General features: G+C 47.7%; 2 protein-coding genes across 2 annotated transcripts; both read left to right on the plus strand.

Annotated features, from left to right (window-relative positions):
* The first annotated feature begins 3,409 nt into the window (after window positions 1-3,409).
* Window positions 3,410-7,599, plus strand: LOC101765060 (U-box domain-containing protein 11). Its single transcript, XM_004953767.3, has 4 exons — window positions 3,410-3,694; window positions 5,559-5,675; window positions 5,754-6,206; window positions 6,316-7,599. The coding sequence occupies exons 1-4, from the start codon at window positions 3,410-3,412 to the stop codon at window positions 7,372-7,374; spliced, it is 1,914 nt and encodes a 637-aa protein (XP_004953824.1). The 3' UTR covers window positions 7,375-7,599.
* A 1,946-nt stretch (window positions 7,600-9,545) lies between these two features.
* LOC101765453 (uncharacterized protein At1g66480-like) lies at window positions 9,546-11,418 on the plus strand. The gene is made up of 2 exons (XM_004953768.2): window positions 9,546-10,560; window positions 11,150-11,418. The coding sequence occupies exons 1-2, from the start codon at window positions 9,829-9,831 to the stop codon at window positions 11,192-11,194; spliced, it is 777 nt and encodes a 258-aa protein (XP_004953825.1). The 5' UTR covers window positions 9,546-9,828; the 3' UTR covers window positions 11,195-11,418.
* Window positions 11,419-12,105: the final 687 nt, after the last annotated feature.

The raw sequence follows: 12,105 nt of genomic DNA on the forward strand, positions 1-12,105 counted from the left end.
CACATTTGGAGGACAATGTGATTGGATGTTTCATACGATATGATCGATCTGGATAGACAATCCCCTCCCCCCCCCCCCCCACACACACACACACACACACGGCGCGCGAACAGATTGCTTTCATATACGTGGTTTATCCTGCTCTTGTACTGGTTTATATGGGACACGATGCTTTTACTGCACAACATTACAACTTTAAGAGTAGTTATCATATTGGATTTTATGTGTCAGTACCAGATAAATTTTTTATTTTCCTTTGCTCCTTTTTTAATTTTTAGTAAAGTAATTTGTTATCGCAATATTCATTTAAAACATCGGACTGTGTTTGTAGAATCACTCAGATCGCCTGTTCTGGTGAGTGTAGTTGGAATCAAGCAATTAGTACTGGAACTTTTGCAATTATCAAGCACTGCTCTTCGTTATGCTGTTTTTTCTGGAGTGAAGATTGTGCATACATGGTCCAGAGTGCATGGTCAGATATACATACCAGAAATCAATTGGACGCTGATGATACTGTGCCTGGCTGTTAATATTGGCTTCAGAGACACAAAGCACTTGGCAAATGCACAAAATAAAGAAAAAGCGAGCTTTTAACTATCTAGACGATTGTGGTGTCATTTATGCGCTTCATGCATTTATTTGAGCACGGTGCAGCTTGGCTTTGCATATATAATATATTTGATTGCCATATGGTGCAACAAGGCTGAGAGGATATATTAGCTAGAGCTATTTTAGATTGAGAGGATCATTTTCTCACAATGGGGTTTCTTCTCTTCTTTTTGCTACCAAGCTGAGACGATTCGTATTAGCTAGAGCTATTTTGATTATGGTGCAGGATTAACTGTGGTGTATACCTGTAGTCGCACAATGCAAATACATACGACATGTCCAGTGTTTTGAAATATGCAATATGATGGGCGTGTTACAAAAACTGTGATTGTTTCTCTGACTCGTTTTAAAAACAAAATATGGAATTCTGAAAGGTCAAATCTGTAGGTTGATATCTGGAAGCTATTAAACAATTAAAGTGTGCAATCTGGAGTTAATGTGGAGTGGAAAAATTCAGAAACTTTCTGAATCCTTTTTGAGAAAAAGGAAGAACAGATTCTTGTTTAGTAAAAAAAAATTGTTCCCTAAATGGCTGATCTTTTCAAACAATATAGATGAGTTCACATCTCATATATAGCTACCCAATTCATGATCCCCAACTATTGTAGTGCAACTCGAAATAAAATGCAGAGTGCAACAAGGAAGGTACATGTATCAGACTTTAATTTCTTAACAGCCGGCTGCTCGATCAACTCCCAGTAACATATCTGTATGTCCTTTTTTTTATCACGTGCGGCACGCACGCACGTGCACTTCCATTAGTAATCTAGTAGTAATACCTACTTTGAGTTTGATTGCTCTTTCTCATCGTTGGAGCTGTAACTCAAGAAAGTGTTAATAGATTTTGTAAATGGTATGCTCAAATTCAGAATATAAAGGTAAGATGACACGCCAGGAACATTCTCATCGTTGTAAGGCCACCGATAAACTAACAAAAGTATGGCAAATCAAAAGATCTCAAAAAGCAATAGTTTCAAGAATGAGGGTACTGTTTGTTTCAGCTGCATTTTTTAGCTTTTCTAAAATACCAACGCTTGCTTTAGAAGATGCGTTTAGCTTCATGACTCAAAAAGATAAAAAAAGTTTAAAACTGAGCTTTCCAACTTTCTATATAAACCCATCTTTCCTGAGCTTCTAGCTTTTTCGGAAACCACACAAGAAATTCGTTATTTATTTAAGCTTCTGACTTTTTATACCGAGAAACTGCTAAGATCAAACAAATAGCCCTGAGTATGAGCCCTTGCACATGCCCAATATATTGACCTTACTATATTGTTAGGTAGTTTTTCCAATTCCAATGCATATAATTTGTGCTCCAAGCTTGAAAATATCTCCGCTCTCTAATTACTAATAATGATCTAGCCATGTCGCACATGTCGGAGAAGTAAAGCTATGTCGCAAATATGAGTTGAAGCCTCGATGAGGAGAGGTCCGCTGTTTCATGTTTGCAAGAATACGTTCAATACGCTGAGCGAAGGTAGATGGAACAACGGTCTGTTGCTCCCCTCTCCCGTTCCGTTCGATCGACCTCGGCCAGGAAATTCGCAGGAAGCGAGAGCACGCGCTGGACCCGAATCTAACGACCACCGGTTTCTTTTCTTCCTTTGTTTCGCGACGGAATAATGGCCTGCGCCGGCCGGCCCCCGTCTGTTGTCCGACGACCCATGCCGTGCTGCTGCGTCGCCGCACCTGACCGTATCGCGCGCTGCCGTTGGGACCGGCCAAAGTTGACGCGCCCCACGACGGCAACTAACCCCTGCCCGGCCAGCCCACACTGTTATCCTATTAGCCTGTCACCAACTATAACCCGTCCGTCCCCGCGTGGATCCCCCGCGGCGGCGTCTCCAATGAGCCACCCTGTGCTGCTGTGCAGGGGCATGTGGTAGTTTGCTACGGTAATGCATCGCGGATTTGCAGTTTTACTAGCAGGCTACTAAGCAGTAGTAGCATAACATGGGTTACTGCAGGTGGCGAGAGGTGTCACTCGTGGGGTCCTTTCTTGATAATGCCGAGTCTAATCATGTCCCAAATTATGGTACGGTCTACTACTGTTACAGGGGAGGTACCTTGACGTTGTTTGCTCGATGGAACGTGAATGCAAAAATCTATCATCTGATCGTGGACCACTCCACCGAATCTTTTATTGATCGTGGATTAGCTCTTCATTACCGGCTGCCCTCATTTCACTCCTTACATAGCATTAGCATGTTCAGCTAACGAAAAAGTGGATAAACAATTTATCACCGCCAAGATTCGTAGCCTGAGCCCTAGGGCACACAGAATTTCTTCGACGCCGCCACACTGGATCCGGATCGCCAGTTCACCCAGGCCAGGCTTGAGAAGATGAAAACCCAAGCGCCTGCACCCAGTTCGGACAGCCATTTGTTTAGTCCCCACCACCCCCCTCCGCTCCGCTGTGCGGCGCCCGGGAATCACTCCGCACGCGAACTGCAGTCGCGGACACCCCACGCCCAGCTCAGCTCGGCACCACCACTCCATCGGCCGCGGCGGAGGCAGGCAGCAGGAGCTGGAGCCCATCGAGCCGCGGCCGGCACGGCAGGCACTCGCTAGCCTTTTCTTTAATCCGGAACCCCTCCCTGAGCTCCCCCGCACTACACTGCATCCCTCCCGCGACGTTTGACATTGGGCGCGGGCGCATGGCCCCTTCCCCACCACCGCCACCTCGTCGTCTCCTTCCACTCCCCCTCCCCCGACTCCACGCGGAGTGGTGAGCTGTCGCCTGTCGCCTCTCCGGGCGAGCTGAGGCGGCGGCGAGGAGCGCGCGCTCGTCCTCGTCGCAATGGCGGCGGAGGCGGCGGCGGAGATCGTGCGGGAGATCGCGGCGGTGGGCGCCGCCGACCTGGCCGCCGCCGCCGAGCCGCTGCGCGCGGACTGCCTCCGCCTCGCGCGGAAGGTGTCCCTGCTGTCGCACCTCGTCGCCGAGGTAGCCGAGGCGGGGGAGGGCGACGCGGCGGCGGCGGCGTGGGTGCGCGAGCTGGTGAGGGCGCTCGAGGCCGCCAGGAGGTTCGTCGACCTCGGGCGAGCGCCGCCGACGCCGACAGCCGCGGCGGGGGCGTCAGATCAGGTGAGGAGATGCTGGGATGGTCTCGTATGGTTGCCTGAAGCGTTCCGCTCAAGCTGCATTGCTCCTTAGTCGGTGCGTTCCCCGTTGGGGGATTCCGTCGAACACCTGTGGCGCGTGTTCGAAGTAGTTCTGTTCGTCTGTTTGCTGCCCCCTCTTGCTTCGTTCGGGGTCGGCTGTTAATTACCGCACTGCCCTGCATCTGTAGTTGACGTAGCAACTAGTTTATCTGTGATTGTTGGGATTCCCGATTCCGTCAAACTCTTGATGTTCGCGTCTAATTTGTCTGTTGCCCTTCAATTGATTCCCACTTTAGCCCTTCAATTTACTAATTGATTGCTGCAAAGGCCCCATGGAATTTGTGAATATGTCAGTTGACGATATCTAGCATCTTCAGCAAGGAGGAGCAGAGATCGGATTTCAACCTGGTTTCATATTACCTGACATGCTTGTCGTGTGGTCATCTAAAAAGGTTCATTGTCAGTGTTTTTCACTGATTACTGAAACTATCCTCCTTTTAGAAGAGAAACACTTCCGAGGCTTTCTATCTTATTTTAGTGAACATCATGCATCCCTCCTAGGTATTCACCATCATCTTAGCAAATATGTCTTTTCCGTCCATTATGTGTAAACTTACTCTAATGTATTAACAATTTGCTTCAAAGGAAATGTTAATGGCTTTAGTGCAGCATAACTACATCGTATTACAATTTATCAATTGTCAATTTACTTGTTTATTGGTGTTCCAAGGTAATGTTTTGCTACTAAAACTTGCACTGAAGAAGTTGTATGGTTGCTTGTGCTGTGGAATGTACTGAGGGAGTCGTCTCACTTCTTGAGGGCATCACATCTGAGCTATATTTGTTCAAATTTTATCCAGATATAGCTAGACACTGTTCTTATTTACTAAAATCTGGATTAGTTTTGGTATGTATGGAAGTTTTTAGAAGGGACATTTTCAGGCTTCTAACACCTTGCTGCTCACTTATGGGATTTCAAATCAGCTTGTCTAGCATATTTTTTTATCAGTCTGGTTAATCTGGTTTGCAAACAGTCCTGTCCTGTAAGGAATCTACTGGGTTCTTTCCTGAAAGGATTAAAGCTGGCAAGTGCTGGGCATCTTTTTGCATGTGTTGCATCTAGAATTGTCCTTTTCACTTTAATGGCACACTTTCATTTCTGTTATATGGGATATATGGATCTGACATTTATGTAAAAGCAATCTCTGCTTCTTTCTGTCTTATTTTCTACAAGTTGCCTGTGCCTTAAAAAAGTTGATCTGTTTAAAATATATGATCTAAGGAAAATTTTGATTTATAATGTAACGTGATATATATAACAGCTGTGGACATGTAAGGAAAACAAAAAAAATTTAATGGCAAAATTTCACCATGCATCTGGATATGAAATTTGCGAATCATTTGGAAACAAAAAATCTATTCTCATTTATATTGCTCCCTCATCCTTCATGAAGGAGATAGAAACGAGAGAGATAGAGCTCAGGAGTGAAATCAGGAGCAAACATGCCTTCTATATGATCCCTAGAGTTTATATTACATGTAGAAGGCAATGCATAGCTAACTGAATCCTAGTCAACCAAATCTGAGCTCGAGATAGGTCCAATTCTAACTGAAGAACTTGTACATGATTTGAGCTAGATGTTCGCTAACACTCGTCTTTTTGTTTCCATACCTGTTTGTCGGTTCGTAAGCTTGAGTTTTGCCTAACCACTTATGATCGTGTTCCTCAGTAAATGCAGCCTTCAAATGTAGTTGCATCAATGCTTTGGTCCCATGTTGTCTTCTGCTTATGTTTGTATTGTTATTAACAGTTGTTCTGACCTCCCTTTTTTTCTCCCTTGGTTAAGGATGCCACCTGCAACAATACTGATCTCCAGTTCAAGTATGTCACCTGGCAATTGCAAGTTGCTCTAGCAAATCTGCCACATAGCTGTTTTCGGATATCGGATGAAGTTCAAGAAGAGGTATAGTAAAATTGGTTCATTGTGGAGATAAATCCTTTATTTTCAATCATACATGTTTGAACTTTTTTAAGCTTATAGGTTGACTTAGTGCGAGCTCAGCTTAGAAGAGAAATGGAAAAGAAGGGAGCCCTTGATGTAAACGTGTTTACAAAAGTTCATGATATCTTAACTCAAATTGACAATGCTGGATCACAATCTCAGCAACCCCATCAACAACCAGAGCAATCACAGATGGAGAAATTTAGTAAAGATCACCTGGAGTTGCAAAACACTGTTTTACTAGTTTCAGAAATAAGCGGGTTATCCAAATCTGACATGACGAAAATAACGTCCGAGCTGATTGAAGGACTTGAAAATGTTGGAACTCCTGATTCTCCCAAACCTGCCAATGTTGATAGTCAATCAAGTGATGAAACGAAAAGCTCATCTGAGGAAGTTAAGAAGCCTGACTCCGTAGCTATTCCTGAGGATTTCCGTTGCCCGATATCTCTCGAGCTGATGAGAGATCCGGTCATTGTTTCCACAGGACAGGTGAGGCTTCACATCATCACTCTTTTACTGGTCCTCCACTGTAAGATTCACTCTTAAACTGTCATGTATAATTTGCCATCTGCTGACAAATTGCTCACAAATTCTGTAGACTTATGAGCGTGCTTTCATCCAGAGGTGGATTGACTGTGGAAACCGGACCTGCCCTAAAACTCAACAGAAGCTCCAGAATCTTACATTAACCCCAAACTATGTGCTAAGAAGTTTAATAATGCAGTGGTGTGAGGAAAAGGGGATCGAACCACCTAGCAGATCTAAAAGTGATGGCTCTTCTCTTGAGGTTGGTGGGAACAGATTAGCAATTGAAGCATTGGTTCGCAATCTCTCTAGCAGCTCGTTAGATGAACGGAAATCTGCTGCCGCTGAGATAAGATCTTTGGCCAAGAAAAGTACAGACAACCGTATAATTCTAGCAGAGTCTAGTGCTATCCCAGCTCTAGTGAAACTTCTGTCGTCAAAAGACCAGAAAACCCAAGAACATGCCGTGACAGCTCTTCTAAATCTCTCCATATATGATCAGAACAAGGAACTGATAGTGGTTGCTGGTGCCATTGTCCCAATCATACAAGTGCTTAGGACAAGTAGCATGGAAGCAAGAGAAAATGCAGCTGCAGCTATTTTCAGCCTGTCACTAATCGACGATAACAAGATAATGATAGGAAGCACCCCAGGGGCAATTGAAGCATTGGTTGAGTTGTTGCAGAGTGGTAGCTCAAGGGGTAAAAAGGATGCAGCAACGGCACTCTTCAATCTATGCATATACCAAGCTAACAAGGTGAGGGCAGTTCGAGCAGGGATCCTGGTGCCACTTATGCGGATGCTGCAGGATTCATCCAGAAGTGGGGCTATTGATGAAGCGCTGACCATCCTGTCAGTTCTTGTGAGCCATCATGAGTGTAAAACTGCTATATCTAAGGCGCACGCCATACCCTTTTTGATAGATTTGCTACGGTCGGGCCAGGCCCGCAACAAGGAGAATGCTGCTGCTATTTTACTTGCACTTTGCAAGAAAGATGCTGAGAACCTGGCCTGTATAGGGAGGCTTGGTGCTCAGATACCACTAACTGAGCTGGCGAAGACCGGCACAGACCGAGCTAAGCGCAAGGCAACCTCACTCCTGGAGCATCTCAGTAAGTTACAGGTGCTCTAGTTCCACTGCCCACCGCATACCGTTTTGTGGGTGTGCGTGTGTTTTTTCAACTTTTTTCACGTGTATGTATACATACAGGAAAATTGTAACTTCATCTGCCATCGAGTGTGAATTTAGTGGGTTGGTGATTAGTTTGTTTCAGTCACAGTCAAACGCGTGTCAATCGATTCGCACCATAAATTGGTTGGTGCTGCTGAATCTGAAATGTTCTGTTGTTCATCTGCATGAAGTTTTGATTTCAGATTTTAGGCTCAAGGTGCGAAACTATCTAGGTCGCGATCGAAATATCTACTCATGACATCTTTGTCTTCAAGATATCAACCTGATATAAACCTGATATCTTCAGCACTTCATTCCTGGGGGTTCCTTTCTGAAGATCTGGAGAGTTTCGTTTGAGTGCAGCACCATCTTTACCTTACGCAATTAATTTGTTGGAGCCACATTGTACCCACCTGGACATGATTACTGAGGCGACTGATAGAAAAGCACCACGGTAATGATGGTTTTATGCTTGTTACCTGAGTGCCTGTTTCTTTAATCCGAGGTTCCCCTATGTCTTGGGCACAATCATATCATTACTTGTTAAAAATGTCGACCTTGACTCGAAACAGGATAAGGATGAAATGGATCGATGACGAACCAATATTCCCCTACTACAAAAATTAAAATAAAATAAAAAATCAGTGCCATGGTATTGTTCCCGGTCGTAAACACTGAACTGCTCAGAGCATCTGCTTGCATCAGATGCGGATCATACCATCAGGAGTCAGATGACAGAGCACTCCAACGCAATGCAACGAGTACGTGCTGTGTACTGCTGGTGAGTTGGCCACTCGCTTTCATGGGGTGGTGATGCCTTCGCCCTTGGGACTTGGGGAAGAGACCAAAACCACGTGTGCACACGAATTGTCAGTTTGTCCCGCCCGTTGTCACCACGTAACAGATGCTGTTTCTGATGTATCGCCATGGAAAAAGATGATGGCTTGATGAGCTCGGAGAGTGTATTATAATCTCAAAGGCATGCATCAAGTGCTGTACCAAACAATGCAGCGGAAAAAAGACGATCGCGCCTGATTATCTCAACATTATCAATGCAATCCTCGTTTTAATTTAGTGTCAGAAAACAAAAGGCACTTTCGCAGGCCATCATAGTCATCAGGAAGATGCATGATACGTACCAGGCACATTGGATGGTCACACGAACTGACAATTTGATACCGGGAGTCTTGTCAAGATCGTGCACGAGCTTTACCTCACGCACTACCGACACGAGAACCCTTTCGTGAGCAAGCACAGGAGGACGAGATGGATGGTGCAGCCTCCAAAGCAAGCTCCCATCTCCATTGCCCTACAACAAACAAGAAGGAACCGTTGACCTCCGGCACGTCTTGTACGCGCGTGGCAAGACGCAAGAGGAGGAGATCTATGGGATTGACCGCGTTTACACACACCCATTCCGAGGGAAACAAGAGGACAAAACGGCGTGTGCGAAGACCAGCGATCTGGAGCAGCGAATGGAGAGGTACCTGAGTGTTCACACCGACGCAGGGTGGTGTGAAGTGAAGTTCGAAATTCCTGTGGTTAAGTGAAGTCAAGTGGCGAGGAGCTTACCCTACCCCCGGACAATCTTTTGAGAATGCTTGCAAGCTTCCAACCCTCGCATTTTCACATGCACGGTCCTCCTTTCGTGCTGAAGCCTCAACGTCCTCGGACAGTCTGTAGGCGATGTTATAGGGAAAGTGATAGCGGGAGAGTTAGATGCGGCAGCAGAAATGGAGGAAGATGTCAATGGATTTAAAAAATAAAATTACTAGATAGAAAAACGCTATAATGTCTTCTCACGCAAAACCTTGTCAAAATTAGGCATTCAAATCGGGTCAAGAATCTCAAAAATGTGGATTCTACTCGCTACTAGAATCATAGAATCGCTCTAGTCAATCTAGATCTTAAAGCCATGAAATCGTGGTACTAGCATAATTGAGCCACGAAATCGTACACTAGCATAATTGAGCACCATCCCATTCCCATCCACCGGTGTTAGAGGGAAAAAAGTCAGAAACAAAGCAAAGCCCCCGTAGGTTTGCCGCTGGCCCAATCGAGCGCGGCGGCTCCGGCGACACACGGATCTCACCGATACGGAGCTTTTAAAGTGCTTTACCACCCACCCCAAATCACGCGCCCTTCCACTTCCGCTTCCACCCCGTCCCTCCTGCAAACAAAACAACCTCTGCGTCTTGACCGAAAAGGCGAAAACAACAAAGAGAAAACACCCACCACCTCGGGCTCGGGGGCATCTCCGCTCCTCAACCCCTCGCCTCGAGCCTCCCCTTCGCCTCCTCTGCCCCCCTTTTAAAATTCCCTCGCCGCCGCGCCCCCGCACTTCCCCCGCACACACCACACCCCCTTCGCAGGTCGCAGCGGCGCCACCGCACCGCACCGCACCGCTCCGCTGCAATGGGGAACAGCCTCGGGGGCAAGCGGAAGAGCGCCAAGGTGATGCAGCTGGACGGCACCTCCTTCCGCGTGAAGCCCCCCGCGGCGGCGGCTGACGTGCTGCGGGACCACCCGGGCTTCCAGCTGCTGGAGTCGGAGGAGGTCAAGCTCCTGGGCGCCCGCGCGCGGCCGCTGGCGCCCGACGCGCCGCTCCGCAGGGGGCGGCTCTACTTCCTCGTCGCGCTCCCGCGCCGCGCCCCCGCCGGCGCCGCCGGCCGCATGCGCCGCGCCTGGTCGGGCAACCTCCGCGTCGGGGCCCGGGAGCGGCTCGAGTCGCTCATGCTCGCGCGCCGCTCCACCTCCGACCTCTCCTCTCTCCCCGCCCACGCGTCGGCCTCTGCGCCCACCTCCCCGCTGCCCAGCGGCGCCACATCCCCGCTCCCCGCCGCGGGGGCCGGCGGCGGGACCACGCCCGTGCGGCTCAAGATGCGGCTCCCCAGGGCGCAGGTGGAGAAGCTCATGGGCGAGAGCAAAGACCCCGCAGAGGCCGCCGCCAAGATCATGGAGCTCTGCGGCGCCGCCATGGGCGGCGACGCGCACGCCAGCGCCAGGGTGACACCGGAGCGCCCGCCAGGGATACTGCGGAGCCCGCGGTTCGCCAAGACGCCCGAGTGGGGCGCCGGGTTCATGCTCCCGCCGCCGGCGCCGGCGAAGACGCCGCAGCGGTGGCCCACGCTGCCACGCACCAAGGAGGTAATTCATTCGCTCACAGATTTAACCCCATCCCCCACGTGCATTGCATTATTGTTTGTTCCCATGCCGGCACGAGCACAGCAAGATTCGCACGCTGCGACAGAGGAACGTGATTTGCGATCCATTCCATCTCTTGTTACGTGCAATGCTCAACACAAAAAAAGAAATCCCTAAACTCACGATTGGAGAATGCACCAAAATGCCCATTTATTCTTAGATCGCGTTGCGCATTTGGTTCGTGTTCATCTACTCCAGTGTGAACGCGCGCGGTAGCAAGCACGAACAAGGTTACATGGCAGCATGTTAGATGCAGTTTGCTTGTCGTCGCAGAGAACATGATAGACTTCTCTAGTGGCATGTGGAGTTCTTTGACAAAAAAAAAAAAGTAGGTTAGAATTGCGCCTCAATAGTTGAATATCTGGAACTTGGTGGTATGCGGAAAATTTTCTGGTAAAGCATCCAAAATACTAGAATACTAGCCTTGCCTGTGTACATGAAAACGAAGTTTGTTATGCCTGCCTCCAATTGACATATTGTTTCAGTTATTTTTGCTCATCACTTATAATAGAGCTCTCATTTGATGTTCCAGAAAAAGGCGAGGTTTGTGGAGTTGCCGGACGAGCTAATAGCATGACATGTACTTCCCTGAAGCGAGTTAACTCTTCTTGTTTACTGTCCCAAGCATGTTTGGTGATTGTCAGGCCAGGAGATAAGGAATTGTAAACTTATCTTCAGGCGGGGCTGTACTTCTTCTTCCATTGCTCATTTGAGCGAAACAGCTATGGTTTGAAGATGAGAAGCCGCCGATGGCTTCCAATTCACCTTGATCCAATGATCTGACACCGTGTTTGACTGTTAGTATGTTTCCTTCCGCTTTCTCGAATCTCTGCGTGTTCCTATTGCTGGCTTCTCTTTGGTGGTTTGTTATTCGCCCAATATGGCCTGTCATTTGCAAGCCAATTGTTCAGGTCAACTATGGTTGCCGCTGGGTAGTTTCATCTTAGACACAGGGCAGCATCAACATGTGCATCTGCATCCATACATCACTACACGGATTAGAGATGCCAATCTCTTCTCTGCATTATGCCCATCATCTCATCCATTTCCTGCATGATTTTGGAACGAGAATTAGGGATCATAATGCACAACAATCTCTCTACGCGTAATGGTCCGTTGAGTTGAACTGGTCGATCGTCTGTTGAGGAATTATTGGGAGGCGTTGCTCAACTGCATTCCTCAGCACATGCAAGAGCATCATTTGCAATGCAAAGTCGTGCGTCGCTGCACCGTGAGCATTTCTTATCAGCCACCGATCATCCGGATTTGGATAAAGATTATCGCCGCCAATCACCGGTAAACCTGCACATGCAGAAGGATCTGAGTATCTGACCTAGACCTACCCTACTACCCTCGTATATACAATCCGCCCAAGTCAGAAGAATGCGCTTCGTGAACCAACAAGACGACCTCGAACATCTTCTGTACCCCGTGCGACTGCTTGAGCCTTCAGGCTCAGGGATGTTCTCTGAATCTCACTCGCCGACG

The sequence above is a fragment of the Setaria italica genome, chromosome I, assembly GCF_000263155.2.
Source record: "Setaria italica strain Yugu1 chromosome I, Setaria_italica_v2.0, whole genome shotgun sequence".
NCBI classification, from domain to species: domain Eukaryota; kingdom Viridiplantae; phylum Streptophyta; class Magnoliopsida; order Poales; family Poaceae; genus Setaria; species Setaria italica.

Coding starts and splice junctions, on each gene's coding strand:
- LOC101765060 (XM_004953767.3), top strand. CDS start 3,410: ATGGCGGCGGAGGCGGCGGCGGAGATCGTGCGGGAGATCGCGGCGGTG. Junction 5,676..5,753: donor CGGATGAAGTTCAAGAAGAG/GTATAGTAAAAT, acceptor TTAAGCTTATAG/GTTGACTTAGTGCGAGCTCA. Junction 6,207..6,315: donor TCATTGTTTCCACAGGACAG/GTGAGGCTTCAC, acceptor CAAATTCTGTAG/ACTTATGAGCGTGCTTTCAT.
- LOC101765453 (XM_004953768.2), top strand. CDS start 9,829: ATGGGGAACAGCCTCGGGGGCAAGCGGAAGAGCGCCAAGGTGATGCAG. Junction 10,561..11,149: donor CGCTGCCACGCACCAAGGAG/GTAATTCATTCG, acceptor TTGATGTTCCAG/AAAAAGGCGAGGTTTGTGGA.